A 19,971-nucleotide genomic window follows, 5' to 3' on the forward strand; every position below is an offset into this window, starting at 1 on the left:
AAAAGGTAACATTAATCTACAATTTTCTAGTAAACCAAAAGCTAACATAAAGATACATCTTCTGATACATTACTATTATTGGCATCAATATTCAAAAGTTACATCAAGGTAACAACATATAGGCTACTTTTGTTTTGCCAGCATACACCAAAACAAAGTACAAAAAGTAACCATGACCCTATTGATGTCTACTTCAACTTCTTCACAACTACTTTGCATTTCCATCATTGATTGATACTTCAAAGCTTCAATTTATTCCATTGCTTCATATTTGACATCTTCATCGCTTTAATGAAAAATCTTACATAGTTGACGACCCTTATAATAATCTAACAAGAAACAAAATATTAATCATTATTATAGCCAACAACAATACCGGATTTTTTTCTTTTTTTTTGGATGGGTAAATAAACATCACTGCAATTATGATTAAAAAGTACAAAGAAAAAGACAAAGTAGGCAACATGCTAAGAACCATAAAAATAGCAAACTAATATATAAGAAAGTATAACTATCTAGCAAATCTTGTAAGAAATTAAAAGTAAAAAAATTTGAAGTATGGTCAGGTCACTCTTTGTGCTTACTGTCTCAGTTCAGATTGCCATATGCACATGTATGTTGAAATGAAGAATAAAATAATAGTTGGGTAAGAAGATGTAGTTATAGATTCAGAATTTAATTTAGTGATTTGTAAATCATGTAGAAAAATTAATTTGTGGGAATCAGTGAGGGGTGTGAAGCAAGAGACCTAAGAAAAAATTTAGGAAGAAAAATTACTTGAGAACACACAAAACCCTTTCTCCACACGATCTGGAATTGAGGGAGAGGCCAAATTCAATGTTTTCAATTTGGGGTAATTTTAGTCTTAGGGTTTTTTGGGACAGGTATGCAGCACAACTTCAAAGTACCTTCATTAGTAAACACAACTAAAGGCTAAAGCAATACAAAGTATGGGATTGGGGTCAACATCCTTCACACACGAAATTAACTTGTTCAAGACCAAAATTTCAACCACCATATCAGCAAATAATTAATTTTTTTAGAAAAATACATTCAACTGTCCCCAAATTGACGGGTGCAAGATTTTTTCAAACAAAGAAAGAAGCTTTATGTTTCTACATATGAAACTATAACCAAAAAAAAAAAAAAGGTGGAAAAAAACCCAAACTTTAATCTGATTCAAAAGAACATTTAAAAAAGAAAAAGAAAAAAAGATTAACCCATTACTGTATATTGTATATTCTATTGATTGATAATAGTTTAAGAGAAAATGAGTGCATCCATCTTCATTGAGACATTTTATCAAACAGGTACAAATTTCCTTTCTACACAAACATTCATTTGGAGTTTCTTTTGTTTTTTTTTTTTTTTAAATCTATAATTTTGGGAACAAAAAGCATACAAAAAAGATGGGAAAATACAGAAAAGAAAAAGAGAGAGAAAAAAAACCTTCTTGTGACTGTCGGGTGTTGGAAGGAGCAAGAAAGCTTCCGGCGTAGGATGGTTTTGCTAGAAAAAGAAGATTTTGAGGTTTTCTAACGAGACAAAGGCTGGTTTCGTCAAAACTTGCAATGTTTGGTAGTGTTGTGCCACTGGAGACGCTGTAGCTGGGCAGTGGTTGTCAGGGTTGGGGTTTGAGAGCGAGTAGGGGCTATAGTGGCGTGAGGACTGGGGAGGGAGAGAATGAGATTTGATTTTGAAAAGAGTAAAAGTATTTGGTTTTTGTTTTTGCGGAGAGTAAAATGGCGGGTGTTTGAAATTTTTTCAGGGCTAATTTAGTCATTTTATTTAAATGGCTTAATGAAATGATGTGTATTTTATGCCAGGTGTCAATTTCCTATTGGGCTTAGAAACACCAGCTGTATGCTGATTTGGAGTTCCTAAAACATCGTATTCTTTCTCCTGATCAACAATGATGGTCCCAACTCCCAAACCACCCGCCCCCCCCCCCCTTTTCTTTTTCCTTAGCTCTCTTCTAAATAAATTTCATAATCCAAAATATATATTGTGCATGGCATTGGCTACAAAATTCTTAATATAGGAGGGAAAAGGAAAGAACAAAAAAAAAGAAAAGAAAATACATGATAGCTATGGCTATGGGGAAGCTTACCTTATCGTGATGAAGACCTTTATAATAAGTCATCATTCTTGTGCACCTGTGGTGATGAAAGATCATTTCAATATATTAGAATAATAAGCTTTGGGTTTTAAATAATGACATTACGTTGAATGAGACATGTCTTAGAATATTAAAAAAAAACATTATTATTAACTTAAGGACAAAATTTACCTTCAAACCTTGTAAAACAAATCTTCTCCAAACCATTATGTGAGAATTCATATGTGCATTAAATCACTTGAGTCACTAAATTATTTAAACTAGTCACATAATTATTAATCTGGTCATGCGAGTAAAATCACACGTTGATGATCATATGAACTATTACATAGTGAATTGGAGGAAATTCTGTTAATGGCTAATGTGTAAATTAAGCTTTCATTTGTGTTTTACTAGTAAGAAAATTCATTACGCAGGAATGCCCATTTGTAGGATTAACAAATCCCAACTCATTTAGCATTTGTGGAATTAATTACCATAAAATTAGATTTTTATTTTTATTTTTATGTGGGATAGGATTCAATTGTAGTCTAATCTAAGTGCATGTGAATGAAATTTTCTCTTGGAGACTTGAACCTCGATCTTTGTCTTAAACTTATGGATTGACCATTACTTTTATAACCTTCAAATGTCTGTGTCAAGTAATTAAGTATAACTAGCAATAATTTAACTTTTTGTCTTCAGTAGAGACATTTATCAAGAGTAATAAGATGTGAGCCAATTTCTTGTGATCTCAACAACTTCAATGGCAGAAACCAACAATTTAAAATAGGCTTTATTTCACTTTGGAAAAAACTTTTTAATTTTGAATAAGCTATTTAAAAAAAATAAAAAAAATCAAGTGTTTGGGTTTTATAGAAGAGTAATGGACTTATTCAAATGCCAAATATAGCATAATGAGCTTATCAAATTTCAAGTGGCACCAATCTTTTCAGCATTGCTAGAATAAAAAGTAATCCCAAGAGGATGGGACTTTCTAATCGCAATTTAAACATTTGGAGTGGCCTTATCAAATTAGATCAGGTGGTGTGTGAGGATATGCTACCAATTTATAACATCTACCAAAGAAAGAATAATTTACCTGTGACTTGAAGCCTTTGTTTGCGTCTATGAGTTCCAAGAAGTTTTCGACGGATTGAATTAAGCTCAGTAATGACAGCACTCATGTTCATCCTTTCTCTAGAAAATTCCACAGAACAAGCAACCCCAATTCCAAGTATCAAAATCAAGCATTCTTGACTTTTTGGAATTCCATTGGGACCTTTAGTGCGAGTAATGTCATTCATCCTTGCCTCTCCCACTTCTCTTTTTTGAAGAAGAATAGGATCTACAATGTCAAGTATTCTTTCAGGTAAAGCTGCTTTAACAAAGTCATGAAGGTTTAAGCTCTCTTGAAATATTTTATCAGTAGGCATTTTCCCTGTGAATATCTCCAACAATAATATGCCAAAACTATAGACATCACCATTTGTTGACACATCATTTCCCATACCGTACTCTGCAATTATACATAACATATATGTAAATGTGAACATAGTTTTGTATTAGAAAAAGAAGGAAAACGATACATAACCTAATAGGTATTGAAGGAGCTTTGTTAGTGGCATGTAATATGGAAGGAAATAATAAAGATAAGTCAAGAATTTCTTTTTATGTAACACTCTATCTTCTACCTAGAGTACATCCTTTTAAAAGTTGTGCTTTTAGGTTGTAAAATAAAGTAAACAAATATGGGAAAAGGAAAAACAATTAAATTTAATAAAGGATAATGATATTCACCTGGAGGAGTATAACCAATAGTTCCTCTTACTCCAACTGAGCTTGAATGGTTAATAGGAGAATCTTGGGTTGCATCGTAAAGCATTCTTGCCAAGCCAAAGTCACCTACGTGTCCAATCATTTCATCATCAAGAAGAACATTGCTAGGCTTAAGGTCACAGTGAATGACTGGTGTTTGGCAATGATGATGAAGATAATCCAATGCATTAGCAACATCAATGGAAATATTCAACCTCTGAAGAAGACTTAAACTCCTTGGTTCCTCAAGAATCTCATTTATTCTTGAAGTTGGATGCAACCATTCATCTAGGTTGCCATTTGCCATGAACTCGTATACCAAAGCTTTAAAATCATTACCTTGATAGTCAATACCAGAACATAATGTAAGCACCTTTACAAGATTCCGATGCCTAATGTTTCGTAGAGCCTTACACTCAGCTGCGAAACTTTTGGTAGCTCCATGACGCAAAAGGTTAAGCACCTTAATAGCAACTATATGTTTACCTTGATCAAGAATCCCTTTATACACGGACCCAAAGCTACCCAAACCAATTAGATTGGTAGAAGAGAACTCATTGGTTGCTTCTAGAATACTTTGGTAAGATATATTTAGAAACAGATCTCTTGAATCACTTGATGTGTTTTCTTTTCTTTTATTTCTTAAAGAATAAAGAAGTAGAAGTGAAAGAATCAAAGCTACTCCAAGAAGGCCAGAAGATATAAAGATTATTAACTTCAAGGTAAGGGTCAACTTCCTCCTCTTGGATTTCTCGTATTTGCATTTTGGAAGTTGAAACTTAGATATGCCCCCACAAAGCTTCTCATTTCCCTTAATTGCGGTTGCACTCATGTTCTTGAAAAATCCCTCCATTGGCACCTCACCCTCAAAATGGTTGTAAGATAGATTCAGAAATTGTAAGAAGACAAACTGCTCTAAAAATTTTGGAATTTGGCCAGACAAATTATTGTTAGAAACATCTAAGACTTCAAGACCTCTTAATGATTCCAAAGATGGAGGAATGATCCCTTGGAAGAGGTTTCTTCCCATGATTATATATTCTAGCTTCACACAACTACCAAGGCTTGCTGGAATTTTACCAAACAACATGTTTTCAGAAATATCCATTAGTTCTAGATTTTTAAATTTTCCAATTTCTGCGGGAAGGATACCAGTAAATTGGTTGGCAGACAAACCTAAGTCCACTAGTGAGAATGAGAGACCAATGACTAACGAGGATATCGAACCAATGAGATTGTTATTAGCAAGAATCAAAGTAAGCAAATTTTGGCACTTGCATAGACTTAGAGGGATGTTGCCTTCAAGATTATTCTGGTGTAAATACAATTCTATCAAAATAGTTAAATTTCCAAGAGAGGATGGAATGTAACCATAGAGATTGTTAGCACTTAAATCCAAAACTTGTAACTTTTGAAGCTTTCCAATTTCTAAGGGAATATTACCTGATAAATTGTTGTTCTCCATATCAAGGCTCTCCAAATTGATCAAATTTCCTATTTCAGTAGAAATCTTTCCAGATAATTTGTTATTGTCTAGATATAATCTAGTAAGAGTAGTTGACAAATTGCCAATGCACTTAGGCATCTCCCCACCAAAGTTATTGTAATTTATAGACAACAAAGTCAAATAGGTGGAATTTGTCAAAGAACAAAGAAAATTCAAGTCATTTTCCCTTCCATTTCCAAGATTGTTAAGAGTAATGGAAAACCATGAAATTCTATTTAGCTTTTCCAAAGATTGAACTTTTCCACTAAGTTTATTTTCATTCAATGAAAGTTCCTCTAGATTTGAGGCATTAGATATCGAAATAGGGATAGACCCAACAAATTGGTTGTTGGCAATAATAAAAGCTTTGATATTTTGTAAGGTGATACCTATGTCAGATGGAAGATATCCTTGGATTTGGTTGTCTGCTACATCAAAACTCTTTAGTGAAGAAAGATTGAATATTGAGGGAGGAATTGTACCAAACAACCCATTTGCAGCCATAGCAAAATGTTCAAGTTTGGCCAGTTGACCAAAAAAAGTAGGGGTAATCCCGTGCAAGTTATTATCAGATGTTACAAAGGCTTTTAGAGATGACAAGTTTGCAAAAGAAGGTGGGATACCTCCTATCATATTATTTCTATTTATGAAAAAGGATTTGAGGTTTGACAAGGTGCCAAGCTTTGCAGGGATTTCTCCAGTCAGAAGGTTGTGATCAACAATAAGTTCTTCAAGGTTGGTGCAACTAGATAAATTGCTTGGAATTTTGCCACTAAGTGTGTTAGATTCCAAATCCAAGCATTGTAATCTGTGTAAATGGCCAATTTGTGGAGGGATTTTATCATGAAAGCTGTTGTTAGAGAGGGTTAGATTTCTCAAAAAACTAAGATTTCCAACATGTGGAGATATGGAACCTACCAGTTTCAAAGATTGCAGGTCCAGTTTGGTGACCCTCTGATGTCGGCGACCACAAGTAACCCCTTGCCATCGGCAAAAGTGGATGCTGTCATTCCAAGATGTCATGACCCCAAAAGGGTCCAGAGTGATCTTGGATCTGAACTCGAACAATGCCAACCGGTCAGTCTCATTATTCCCTCCAACCACAAAGGTGACATACAAGCCACACCATAAGAGAAGGATAAAAGCATTCATGGAAAAAGAAGAGGATGAAGGAGCTGAACTCACCTGGGAAAACCCCATGCAGAGTCGTGCTTGATACGTGTGGATGTTGGTTTATCAAAAGAGAGCAGAGGGTTTGATTTCGCTGCTTAATTAGCGCTTATAGGAAAAACAAATTTATAAGAAGGTGGGGATTGAAGAAGAAAGACCAACCCAGAAGACTACGACGACTTTTATTTTCATTTTATTTTATTTTTAAGTAAGAAGAAGACCACAAGGCACCGGTGGCCCATTGTTATGTCAGGGCTAAGGTGGTTACAGGACTAGCTTGACTATGTATATATATATAATAAATTTTTTACTAAATTAATCTATTATGACCGTGCTAAAGAAACTCTAGTTTAAAAAACATAAGGTGGTTGGTAGGAGTGTTTAAAAAACAGTTTTTGTTGTTTAAACAATAAGTGCTTAAAAAATATAAGGTGGTTGATAGGAGTGTTTAAAGAACAGTTTTTGCTGTTTAAATAATACAATATGTATTTTTACAACACTATTTTACCCATATGTATTTTCAAAAAAATTTAACAACATTACTAGAATGACATTACCAAATAGGCCCATAATAATTTGGATTTAATAAAAATAAATATAATGCTACATCCATAACTTATTTATAATAATTTCACAACAAATTTTATGCAGTAAGTTAATAAGTTATTACTGATTTTAATTTGAGGCTAATATTAACATCACTTTTTTATCTACCAATAATAACTTGTTGCATAAGATTTGTAGTGAAAATATTGTAAATATAACATTTTTCTAAAATAAATTTTTGGTTCCTCAAACATAATCCTTAACCTCTTAGACCAAAAAAAGAAAAAGCTTAAACCGACAACAATAAAAATTAGCATAAATAACAACAAAAAGAACCCAAACTTACAAGACTAGATCAAACAATAACTAAATATAAAGTAATTGATACAATATATATATATTAAGGGGTGCTGCACAGCACCCGTTAATAAATAAAAGACTCGGTAATGTCAAATAAATTGGGCTCATTTTGGATAGGACCTAATTTTGGGCTCATTTTGGATAGCACTAGTCTTTCAATTTTATCCCGTTAACAAAAGCCTTTATTAAAACAATATACTTCAGGAAAATCTTTTACATTAAGAGACCTCAAAGTGAGTCATTATTAACTATTCATTGACCATATTAAAATTCTGGGCAGCAATGATATTACCTAGTCTATATAACACACACCATACAGTCCTGGAGTATACATCGGGGTGATTAAACTGTGTGGACTAATAATGAGAAAGCCAATGGAGGTTTCATTAATTTTTTAAAAATTAACAAAGTGGGATTATTAGTGGAGATTAAATTTCAATAAAATAGCAAGGTGGATGGTTAATTAATGAAGTACCACACACGGTCTTGAAGATGGAGTCTTGAGTGGGTGGTTGATGAAGTACATGCTTATAGGACTTTTGAACTTTGATAAGTACACAGTTACATCTAGAGTTATTGAAGTGGTCGAGACTGGAATTCTTGACATTGGATCATTCTTTGGCCGTTATCATTGTATTTCCTCTAGAAGATGATTTAATCTATTGAATAAGTGAAATAGGATCATAATTGCCCCTCAAGGAATTTCAACCGGAATCCAAGATTGCGAGAATATTTTATTGGGAGATAAAGTAGTCTGATTGATTGCCATTTATCCTAAAGCGTGTAATAGAAGTGGTGTGTGACCCCAGCCGTCAAAATTATAACTAAAATTATTATTATTCTCAAGTAATGAGTATTTCTTGACCAATTTCAAATATAATATAAGAAAGTAATTATTGCGAGATTAACAGTTTTATGTGAATAACTAATAAGCATACTTTTTCCCCTTGTTTATAAGATATGAGTTTATTTTTCAATATCATAACAAATTCATTATCATACCCATAAACAAACCTACACTCCTCTTGTATTTTATCAAGCCTTATTGTTTAAAAGTTTGTTCATGTACTTTTTTTTTTTTTTTTTTTTTGGATGGTGCTAAACTTGTTTATTAAACAAGCCTAAAATGAAGGCTCAAGTTTGAGTCATTCATAAATAAACAAATATGAACAAGTCTTTTATAAATCCAAGTCTGAGCTATTTATGAATGGCTTGGTTCATTTACATCCATAATTTTAAAAATATTTATATGAATGGAATGCTAGGGTTGGGACCCAAGAAAGTTGGCAAAATATAATGGGAATTTTGAGAAATTTTGAAAATAAATTAGGGCAATAAGTATGTTTTTCTTTTCTATGTAAAAATGCATATTATAAAAAAGACTATTAGTAAATAAATAGTAATAAATAAATTTACTATTGGATTACATTTTCTTCTTATATCCTTCATGCTTGCAAAATTCCTAAAAGATAAAAGATTAATAGCAATGTCATCAATTAAATACATGTTTAAATTTCAAGTTTTTGTAATCTAAAGTTATGGCGGTCAACAACAAAGGCTACGGCTAGTAGCGCGCGGTTCCAAGAATATTTTTTAAGGTAGTCATTAAAAAACTGAAATTATACAAAATTTAAGAAAAAGAAAACTTCATATATTGACAAAATAATAATAATAATAATAATAATAATAATAATAATAATAATAATAATAATAATAATAATAATACACACACACACACAAATACATAAGTCTCACAATTTTGTTTACGATTTTTTTTTTATAAATATTTTGAAGTTTTTACATGATAGTCTCGTTATCAATGTTGTAAGTTACATCATTTTCAAAATTTTAGTTAGATAAAATTTTCTTGGGCTTTTTCTTTTTGTTTGTAAGGACCTAATATATTGTTAAGGAGGTCAAAATTTAAGAATAAAGTTTGGCTATAAACTTAGTTGTAAGGCTACAAACTTAGTTATAAGGCTACAACTCTCACTAAATAAATTAATATGATTACATAATTGCATGTTTTTTATATTCTTAAAACACATGTTAATTAGATGTTATTTGTTATTTGATTTATAAACTTATTTTTTATGTATAATTTTAGACTACAAAAACTCGAAATTTATAGTCTTGATTGATAACATAACTATGGATCTTCATGAAATTTTACAAGTATAGAGGATATAAGAAGAAAATGTAATACAATAGTGGATTTGTCAAAATTTACATCTAATAAAAAAAATATTGAGTGGAGTTATAGTCTTAGTCTATAATAAAGTTTGTTGCCAAATTTTGTCTAAAATTTAATTATGTTTGGCCTAAAAAAATTTATGATGGTCACAAATATTTTTTAAGAATTAAGAAAACATAATTTTTTAAATTTTATATATAATATATATATTTTAAGGTTAGGATGGTCCTGTAACCACCTAAATTCAATGTGGAGATGCCAGTGGCTACAGCCTTGTACAATCCCACAAATAAGGCTACGGCCTTTTACAAAACTCTCATAAAATATTTGGCTGCTGCCTTCAGTACTCTCTACAACCTTTTTCTCTCACTCCTAGCTTATATTTTCTCTCACACACATTCACACCATATTTCTACCTCCTTTTATAGAGTTTCCAACCAAGTGGAATTACAGGAGTTGTCAAGCACCTTTTGGTTTACAACAGATTGTACCATGATTTTGTTCAAGGGAAAGTTTTTTTGCTGGTCGCTTTTGAATGATTGGTTGAAGTTGGAACTCAAGTGTGAATTGTTTGGTTGAAGTTGGAACACGTGTGAATTGTTTTTGTTTTGGGTATGAACCCATGTGTGAATCTCACCCACCAAAATCCATTTGTTAAAGTCAAGTTTGTCAAGATTTTGCAAAAGTATCTTTTAATTCTGCCTTTTTATCTCATTGGTTAGGTAAATTTTGCAAAGATTTTCCGAAAACCTAACAACCATGATATTAGTATTTTAGTAAATGTGCCTTTGCCTTTTTATTTCGTCTTCTTCTTTTTATTTTATATATATATATATATTTTTTGGATAGATATGATAGAATTTTAAATTTTCAATCAATGACTTCTACTTTATAATAATTGCTCTTTATATTAGATTAATATACTAATCGATTTATATATATACACTTATATAATTTCTTTTACATATAAACAAATATAAAAATATAAAGTAAGAACATGATAAACTATAAGAAGAGTACTTCAATCCAATTTAATTCGATTTGGTTTACTTCGAATCAGAGTACTTCGATTTAGTCTGTTTAGGAATTATTTACTTTCAACTAAGTTAATTCTATTGTCATTGAGTCGAAAGAATTATTCACTTTCAACTAGTTTTCTTCGACTCAATGACATTAGAAATAACTTAGATTTAAGAATTAGACTTAGTGATTTGGGTCTACTACAGTACTACCTTTTATTTTTAAATACGATTCTCAATTTATCACTCAGTAAAACCAAAATATTTTGTGACTATAGAATTATTGGAAGAGCATTACAGTGACAGGTTTTTTGCTGTAAGTATTTTATTTCCATAGTTCCTCAATGATGGGATACGTGTGAGTGGATTGGAAAAATTCTCAAAAAAAATTCTCAAAAAAAAAAAACTAGTAAGAATGTGAAATTGGGCCGTAAATACAGGATCGAGTTGGGTAAAGCCACTTTATTTAAAAAGAAATAAAAAATAAATAAATGTCATGTTACTAAAAATAGGTCATCTCATTGCCTGCACAAAAAAATTAATAGAACCAAAAAAAAATGATCAATAATACTTATTTTTAAAACTTTATGGACTACAATTACTCATTTGAAACATTGAAGACAAAACACTAATTAATGTCTTAACTTTAGGTAACATCATAATTTTTTTGTCTGTATTGCTTAATTCGAGTTGCCAATTGTTGGTAATTAATAATAAGTTGGCTGATCCGATATAAAAAAATTAATCGGTGTCATGATTTGATAAAAAAAAATCATCGTGAAATCCAAGCGGAGGTCATAAAGTGTAATTCTATAATATCTGGTATTAAAATAGAAAAAAAAAGAAAAAAAGAAAAAAAGAAGAGAGAAATGTTAAAGCATGCCTTAAGGTTAAGAGTATCCGTTTAAAAACTATTTTTTAAAAATATTTTATAAGAAAATGATAAAACAATTAATTTTGTTAACAACTATTTTATATTTCACATAAAAGTAATGTCAAAATCTTTCTAATATTATTTATTAACAATTGCTTTAAAGGTATCGTTGACATGGCAAAATAAAGAGGGCTTACTGATTGTGTTAACAGGAATTTAAAAATGCTCGTTGCTTTTAAATGATTGGTTGGGAGTTGAAATTCATTTGTGAATTTCATCAATATTGCAAAATCAGAAGTTTATTACTATATTATTTTATTTCTTTTGAGATATTGCAAAATCTAAAGTTGATGATGCAAGACCCTGCACTCCCCAAAAAATAAAAAAGTTTTTCCAGCAGAAAGCCTAACAACCATTTTTTTGTTTTTATTAATCTCAATAGCTAGCCAAGATTTTTCAAAAGTGCCTTTTGACTCTGGTTTTTTATTTCATTGATTAGGTATGTTTTGCAAAGATTTTCCGAAAGCCTACCCACCAGTATATTAGTATTTTAGTAACAAAAATTAGTGATGAAGAAGATACACTCAAAATTTTATGACATTTGGCATCACAACCCATGTGAGTGGTTATAAGGAGTTGAATTGTGGTCTCCCAAAAAAACTTACTGCATAATTATAAAAATTTGATATATTTTTAAAAATAAATTACAAACTGATGTATTAGATTTTTTTAAAAAGTAATGCTACAGTCACAAACTATTTTATAACATTTTTACAAACTGTTGATGTAGCCGGCTTTTTATTGGTTTTCTTCTAGGTCTATCATTAACATCACTTTTTCATTTACTAATAACTACTCACCATATTAACATTTTGTAAATTTTTTTTGTAAAAAAGTTTGTATCTTCAACATTACTCTTTTAAATATAAAACAAAAGAAGTAATTAAGAAATTATTTATTATATAGTTGAGATGGTATCTTATAGTTGTAACTGATTTAATTGAGAAGAATTAATAAAAGAATGCATGAAAACCAAAAAAAAAAAAAAAAAAAAAAGCATGCATGAAAAAAAGAAGAGGATGGTGGTGCTGAACTCCAGTGGGAAAACCCCATATAGAATATGGTTGAAGTCTTTGAAGAGGCATTTGGTAGTCGGTACAAGTGTTTATTGCGAGAGAAGGCTAATTTAGTTATTTGGCATTGTATAAAATCTCGAGCAGTGAAATTCATAATGAGAGATCGAAGAAATTTGGTGCGAGAATTTAGTGATGTTTGGTCCCAGTCCAAGATTGCAAGAAACTTTTGGGGATTGTGGCCAGTCTGATTATCTTTAATTAATTAAACCGTGTAATAGACTCTAGACGATGACCCTGTAAACTTTATATGTTTAGTCCCAGTCCAAGATTGTAAGAAACTTTTGGGGATTATGGTCAGTTTGATTATCTTTAATTAATCAGACCGTGTAATAGACTCTAGATGGTGACCCCGTAAACTTTATTTGTTCAATCCCAGTCCCAGATTGCAAGAAACTTTTGAGGATTATGGCCAGTCTGATTATCTTTAATTAATCAGACCGTGTAATAGACTCTAGACAATGACCCCGTAAACTTTATTTGTTTAGTCCCAGTCCAAGATTGCAAGAAACTTTTGGGGATTATGGTTAGTTTGATTATCTTTAATTAATCAGACTGTGTAATAGACTCTAGATGGTGACCCTGTAAACTTTATTTGTTCAATCCCAGTCCAAGATTGTAAGAAACTTTTGGCCCGGGAATTATGGTTGGTCTGATTATCTTTAATTAATCAGACCGTATAATAGACTCTAGATTAGGGGTTTTGGTTTTTTACAGTCGGTTTCATCGGTTTAAATATTAAAAATATTAAAAATGTTTTTCTACTTGGACATTACTCAATCGTACAATCAGTAACAATAACATGATAAATTTTTTGATGAAGTAAATGCTTTACAATGAATTTATATTACCTCAAAGACTAATTTGGTTTATTTAAAATTTTAAATTCCTCAACATATAATTCATTCTCCAACGCAAAAACCCACTAGGTTCTACTAAAACAAAAAAAAAAAAAAAAAAAAAAAAAAGCCAAATATTCAATAGTAACTTAGGTAGTTAGGCAGTAGCTCATCTCAGCCCTTACTGATACGACTCCAAAAATATTTTTGCTTTGAGAGTGAAAGAAAGAGAAAACCCAGGTGTTATTAAAGAACTGGGTTTCATATGTTCTAACTTTGCTGGCTTGGTCATGAATGGTGAGCTTGCGGAGCTGCCGAGCTGCTGAAGCACACAGTTGTGAGAGAGATACTGAGATAGAGCGTTTGAGAGAGCTGAGAGAGTTGAGTGGCTATTTATACTAAGGCAAAATCCACTCAAATCAGCAACCCTAGCTCAAAAACTGGCGCCGTTTTGATAAATATTTTTTAAGTTACTAAGTGAAACGAATCCTTTTTGTCAACAAAAATTAAAACAGAAGGAAACAACTAATATCGGATCGGTTCGGTAATCAACTCGGTTTGGAGTTGCAGTTCTGATGGCAGCACCGCACCGGTGTCGGAGCAGGATTCTCCATCCGATCGCCGGCCTCGGCTCAGTCGGTCGGTGCTAGAGGTGGTATGGTTGGGTTGGTGCCGGTCGGTTGGATCGGCTCTGGTATCAGTCTGCTCACGTCTAGACGGTGACCCAGTAAACTTTATAATATAAAATGATTCTTTTTTCTTTTAATTTTTTTGAGATATTAGAAAGTCTAAAGTTTTTCAGTTTTTTTTTTTTTTTTGGATAGAATTGCGAAGTCTAAAGATGGTAAAGCAAGACCGCAAGTCAAGTTTGCCAAGATTTTCCATAAGTATCTTTTGATTATGCCTTTCTATTTCGTTGGTTAGGTTAGTTTTGCAAAGATTTTCTGAAAACCTAACAACAATAATATTAGTATTTTAGTAAATGTGTTTTTGCCTTTTGATTGTGTCTTTTCATCACGTGTGATACTTTACCAATTTAATTGAAATAATTTTTACTTTTTTTTTTTTTTAGATTTATATATAATACTTATTTTATTATATGATATTTATGATTTCCCATACTATTGTTGGATGTTTTGAAGTTCGATCTTTTTAATTCATATTTTATCATTTATTTTATCCCAGAATTGGTTTATTGAGTGAAAATTTTTTTTAGTAATTTAGATTTTTAAGATTGAAACTTTTTAGGAGGTGTTTGGTAGAGTAGTTTGAGATGAGATTCTTGTAATTTTTTTGTGTAGGTGAAAAAGTGTGTGAAAATGTGTGTAAAGTTATTTAAAATGTAAAAATGTGAGTTTGAGAATAGAGAATATAACATATTATAATATTTAAAGAATTTAAATATTTGCAAACACATACTATTGAATTTGGGAATTCAAAGAGAACACGTTGCATATATGATATATAGGGGTAGCTGCTGCCACTTAAGATATCAAACATGTTCTGGCAATCTGGAAGGAACAAGGGCTCATTTAGTAGTAGTATTTAAGTATTGTTGTTCAGTTTTCAGTCTTTTACTATTTTCGCATCACTCATGACATGAGCCGATACCCATTTTTTGTATCTCGTGAAATTTACTAAAAGTAAATTTGAAATACATCTTGATTGACTGAAATTCACCAAAATTAATTGGAATTGCACCTTCAATGATTAAAATACATATCACTTACACATGAGTTCTTAAAATTCACAAAATAATTCTAAATTACACATAATTAGGTTATCAAAATTTTCAACAACATTAATGTTGGGGTGGTTTTTTAAGTGAATGAGTTGGTCATCTTTTTTTTTTTGAGATAGTTTCAACTTATGACGTCGATACCTGGTGATAGTTTTTTATCATTATACTAAAGCACTAATCAGTTTTTGGTGTAGGCAGTGATTGAACTCTAGATCTCTTATTTAACCATGAAAGATTTTACCAATTGAGCTAACTGAAAACCACTATTAACTGGAAACCCACTCTTGATTTTCGGATTGAGTATTATAAATTGGTCACTTGACATCTAAATTAATATAAAAATTAAAGTAGATACGTGGCATAAAATTAAACTGTAATTAAAAACTAATTTGAATTTGATTAAATTCCAATTGCACTTCAACTTTAATATAATATATAAAAATTTGGTCAGGTTGACCTACAGATCAAGTAAATTGACTTAATTTTTTCGTCAATTTTATTTTATTTTATTTTTATTTTTATTTTTATTTTTATTTTTATTTTTTCATTTGGTTTTATCTTTGGTTGTTATACATTTTTTCATGCTTAAATATTTATCTTTTGGCATTCTCAATCTTCTTTTCTTTGAGTTTGGTAAGGGTCAAGCTTCATTTGCCTCTTTGATCTTGTGCTCTCGCTTAGTAGTCGTTGATTTGTCAATCTCAAATGTCTCTCTTCTAAGAGGGCACCTACTGACTGCCACATGTTGTTACATTCATCCATTAACCTTGATGGTGATTTTTTCGTCAAAACATCACTAAGTTGTGAATTTGTTTCTACTCAACATTATTGCTTTTTTTTTTTTTTTTCCTTTTTCTTTTTCCTAACTTTGCTAACAAAATGAATGAAAATTTATGTAAAAAGAAGTAAAGCAAGAAATTTGAATTACTTATTTATTTAATTTGTTTTCAATTTATATATCAATTTTTTAGGTCATCTATATTACATGAAAATTGCTAACAATTATTGTGTAAATTCACTATTATATATATAAAAATATTAAATATTATTACAGTATTTTAAAAACTCTTTTTAAATTCTTTAAATTGCTTTGGCTAAACAAACATATATAGTCCCAATGCATCTCTTTCATAACCCCAAAAATGAACATTTAGAAATTCAATTTATGAAGAAAATAAAGAAAAAATCTGACGAGTCAATAGAACTGAGATCATGTTCCCACATGGATATATACAGTGTGTGTAAATTACCAGTAAATTTTTTTATTCAACTCATGTTAGAGATCATTGATGTTAAACTTGGTGAAATCTAAAATTTGTAACAATGAAGGCCTTTACTAATTGTGCAAGTTGGAACATCTACATAAAAGTTATAGGCCACCCTATTCTAAATATATATTAATCTAATTTTTGATTAACTTATCATAATTATCACAAAAATCCAATAATTAACTAAATTCACACCTAATAAAAAAATGAAAATATTTTTATTAGAAGTGATCTCACAATCTAAAAAAAGAAACAAAAACAAAAAGATAATCAATGAATACAAGATAAAAATATGCGTGAAGTACATAGGAGGGGTTTGGTAGTTGGTACAAATGGGGTTCTGTTTCATGCATCTCTGCAAACATAAAAAGCTTGCCATTTAAAACAATGAAAATTGAGAGACACGACCACCTTTTATTCCAAAGAAAAGACCATAAGCCAGAATCTGATTCATTTCCAATTTTGATTACAGACATCAATATGGTGCAATATGTTGAAGGGTGGTGGACAGATTCTGGTGCTAATAGGCACGTCTGCTATGACAAAAATTAGTTCAAATTGTACACTCCTTTTGAAGAAGAAAAAACTGTTATGCTTGGTGACTCTAGCAAAACCAAGGTTCTTGGGAGTGGTGAGGTTGAATTGAAATTCACTTCTGGACGTGTGCTAACATTGAAAGATGTATTTTACACTCCGTCCATGAGGAAGAATTTGATGTCAAGTTTTTTGCTTAACAAGGTTGGCTTCAAGCAAACTATGGAATCTGATAATTATGTAATCACTAAAAAGGGGTTATTTGTGGGCAAGGGTTATGCTTGTGATGGAATGTTTAAATTGAATGTTGAGAATAATAAAACATCTACCAGTTCAGTTTATATGCTTTCTTCTATTAATTTTTGGCATGCTCATTTGTGTCATATAAATAGTAGATATGTGGGAATCATGAGTAGTTTAGGATTAATTCCAAGACTGTCAAAAGATTTTGAAAAATGTAAAACTTGTAGTCAAGCTAAGATTACAAAAAGGCCTCATAAAAGTGTTGTAAGAAATATCGAATTGCTTGAGTTAATTCACTCCGATTTATGTGAATTTGAGGGAATTTTAACTCGTGGAGGAAATAGATATATTATCACTTTTATTGATGATTTCTCAAAATATACAACTATTTATTTGTTGAAAAAATAAAAGTGATGCTTTTGAAAAATTTCAAGATTTTTTAAAAGAAGTTGAAAATCAATTCGGTAGAAAAATAAAAAGAATAAGAAGTGATAGAGACCGTGAGTATGAATCAAGTGCATTCAACTCATTTGTTCAGTCTTTGGAAATTATCCATGAAACTACTGTACCATATTCACCTGCTTCTAATGGTGTGGCTGAAAGAAAAAATAGAACTTTAATTGAGTTAACAAATGCCATGTTAATTGAATTTGGTGCACCTTTACATTTTTGGGGTGAAGCTATTTTAACTGCATGTCATGTTTTGAATAGGGTGCCACATAAAAAGTCACACACCACACCTTTTGAGATGTGGAAAGGACATAAGCCAAATTTGGGATATTTAAGAGTATGGGGTTGTCTTGCTTATGTAAGGCTTACTGACCCTAAAATGCCTAAATTAGGTATAAGAGCTACTATCTGTGCTTTTCTTGGTTATGCATTTAATAGTACAGCCTATAAATTTTTTGATCTGGAAAACAAAACAATTTTTGAATCTGGTGATGCAATTTTTCATGAAGAAAAATTTCCTTTTAAATTGAAAAATAGTGGGGGTAAAGAAAATATTTTGTCACAACCTAGTTCTTCTACTTCACATTTACAAAATCAAGAAAATTTTGAAATGGAACCTAGAAGGAGTAAAAGAGCTAGAGTTGAAAAGGATTTTGGTCCTGATTATTATGTTTTTAACGTTGAGGAAAATCCCCAAAATTTAAAAGAGGCCTTAACATCACCCGATGCTATATTTTGGAAAGAGGCTGTAAATGATGAGATAGAATCTCTAATTTCTAATAAAACTTGGAAATTAGTAGATCTTCCACCAGGTTGCAAGACCATAGGTTGTAAATGGGTCCTTAGAAAAAGGTTGAAACTGGATGGATCAATAGATAAGTTTAAAGCTAAACTTGTTGCATAAAGTTTTAACAAAAAGCTGATCTTGATTTCTTTGATACATTTTCTCCGGTAACAAGAATTACATCTATTAGATTGTTAATTGCTATTGCTGCAATTTTTTATTTGAAAATTCATCAAATGGATGTAAAAACTGCTTTTCTAAATGGGGACCTAGAGGAAGAGATTTATATGGATCAACCCGAAGACTTTGTAGAGCCTGGACAAGAAAGCAAGGTATGTAAGCTAACTAAATCCCTATATGGCTTAAAACAAGCACCTAAGCAGTGGCATGAAAAGTTTGATTCTTGCATGATTGAGAATGGTTATAAAGCAAATGAATGTGATAAATGTATTTATTCTAAATCATGGAATAATTTACATGTTATTATTAGCCTCTATGTGGATGATATGTTGATTTTTGGCTCAAATATGCATGTTATAAATGAGACAAAAAATATGCTTAAAAGCCATTTTGATATGAAAGATCTTGGTGAGCCTAATTTTATTTTGGGCATGAAAATTACAAAAACATGTGATGTAATATATCTTGATCAATCACATTATGTTGATAAAATATTGAGAAAATATAATTTTCTTGATCACAAAAGTGTAGCTACTCCTTTTGATTCTAGTGTTCATTTATTTCCTTTGAATAATGATGATGAGATTTTTAATCAAAAGGATTATGCTAGCATCATTGGCAGTTTGCGTTATGCTACTGATTGTACTAGACCTGACATTGCATATGCAGTAGGAGTGCTAAGCAGATTTACTAGCAAACCTAGTAAAGATCATTGGCTAGCTATTGAGCGAGTCATGAGATATTTAATTGGTACCAAAAGTGATGGCTTGTTTTATAAAAAATACCCTGCTGTGATTGAAGGTTTTAGTGATGCCGATTGGAATACTTTGTTAGGTGATTCTCTCTCTACCACTGGTTATATTTTTACCTTAGGTAGTGGTGCTATTTGTTGGAAATCAAAAAAGCAAACAATAATTGCTAATTCAACAATGGAAGCTGAATTAATAGCATTCGCTTCAGCTAGTGAAGAAGCAAATTGGCTTAGAGATTTGTTATATGAAATTCCACTTTGGGAAAAGCCAATTCCACCTATATTAATTCATTGTGATAGCACCGCTGCAATTGGTAGAGTTAAAAACCGTTATTACAATGGTAAATCCAGACCTATAAGAAGAAAGCACAGTACTGTGCGATCTTATTTGAGTAGTGGCATCATAACTGTGGATTATATTAAATCTAATGATAATCTTGCAGATCCATTTACCAAGGCCTTGGCAAAAGATAGAGTCTGGAA

General features: G+C 31.1%; 1 protein-coding gene across 1 annotated transcript; it reads right to left on the reverse strand.

The window, feature by feature from the left end:
• Positions 1 to 42: 42 nt before the first annotated feature.
• On the reverse strand, positions 43 to 6,856 carry LOC142615007 (LRR receptor-like serine/threonine-protein kinase EFR). Its single transcript, XM_075787660.1, has 4 exons — positions 3,899 to 6,856; positions 3,201 to 3,617; positions 2,111 to 2,156; positions 43 to 329 (listed from the first exon to the last, which is right to left on the reverse strand). The coding sequence occupies exons 1-3, from the start codon at positions 6,600 to 6,602 to the stop codon at positions 2,143 to 2,145; spliced, it is 3,135 nt and encodes a 1,044-aa protein (XP_075643775.1). The 5' UTR covers positions 6,603 to 6,856; the 3' UTR covers positions 43 to 329; positions 2,111 to 2,142.
• Positions 6,857 to 19,971: the final 13,115 nt, after the last annotated feature.

This window comes from Castanea sativa, chromosome 11, assembly GCF_040712315.1.
Source record: "Castanea sativa cultivar Marrone di Chiusa Pesio chromosome 11, ASM4071231v1".
Classification (NCBI taxonomy): domain Eukaryota; kingdom Viridiplantae; phylum Streptophyta; class Magnoliopsida; order Fagales; family Fagaceae; genus Castanea; species Castanea sativa.

Coding starts and splice junctions, on each gene's coding strand:
- LOC142615007 (XM_075787660.1), bottom strand. CDS start 6,602: ATGGGGTTTTCCCAGGTGAGTTCAGCTCCTTCATCCTCTTCTTTTTCC. Junction 3,618..3,898: donor TATTGGTTATACTCCTCCAG/GTGAATATCATT, acceptor GTATAATTGCAG/AGTACGGTATGGGAAATGAT.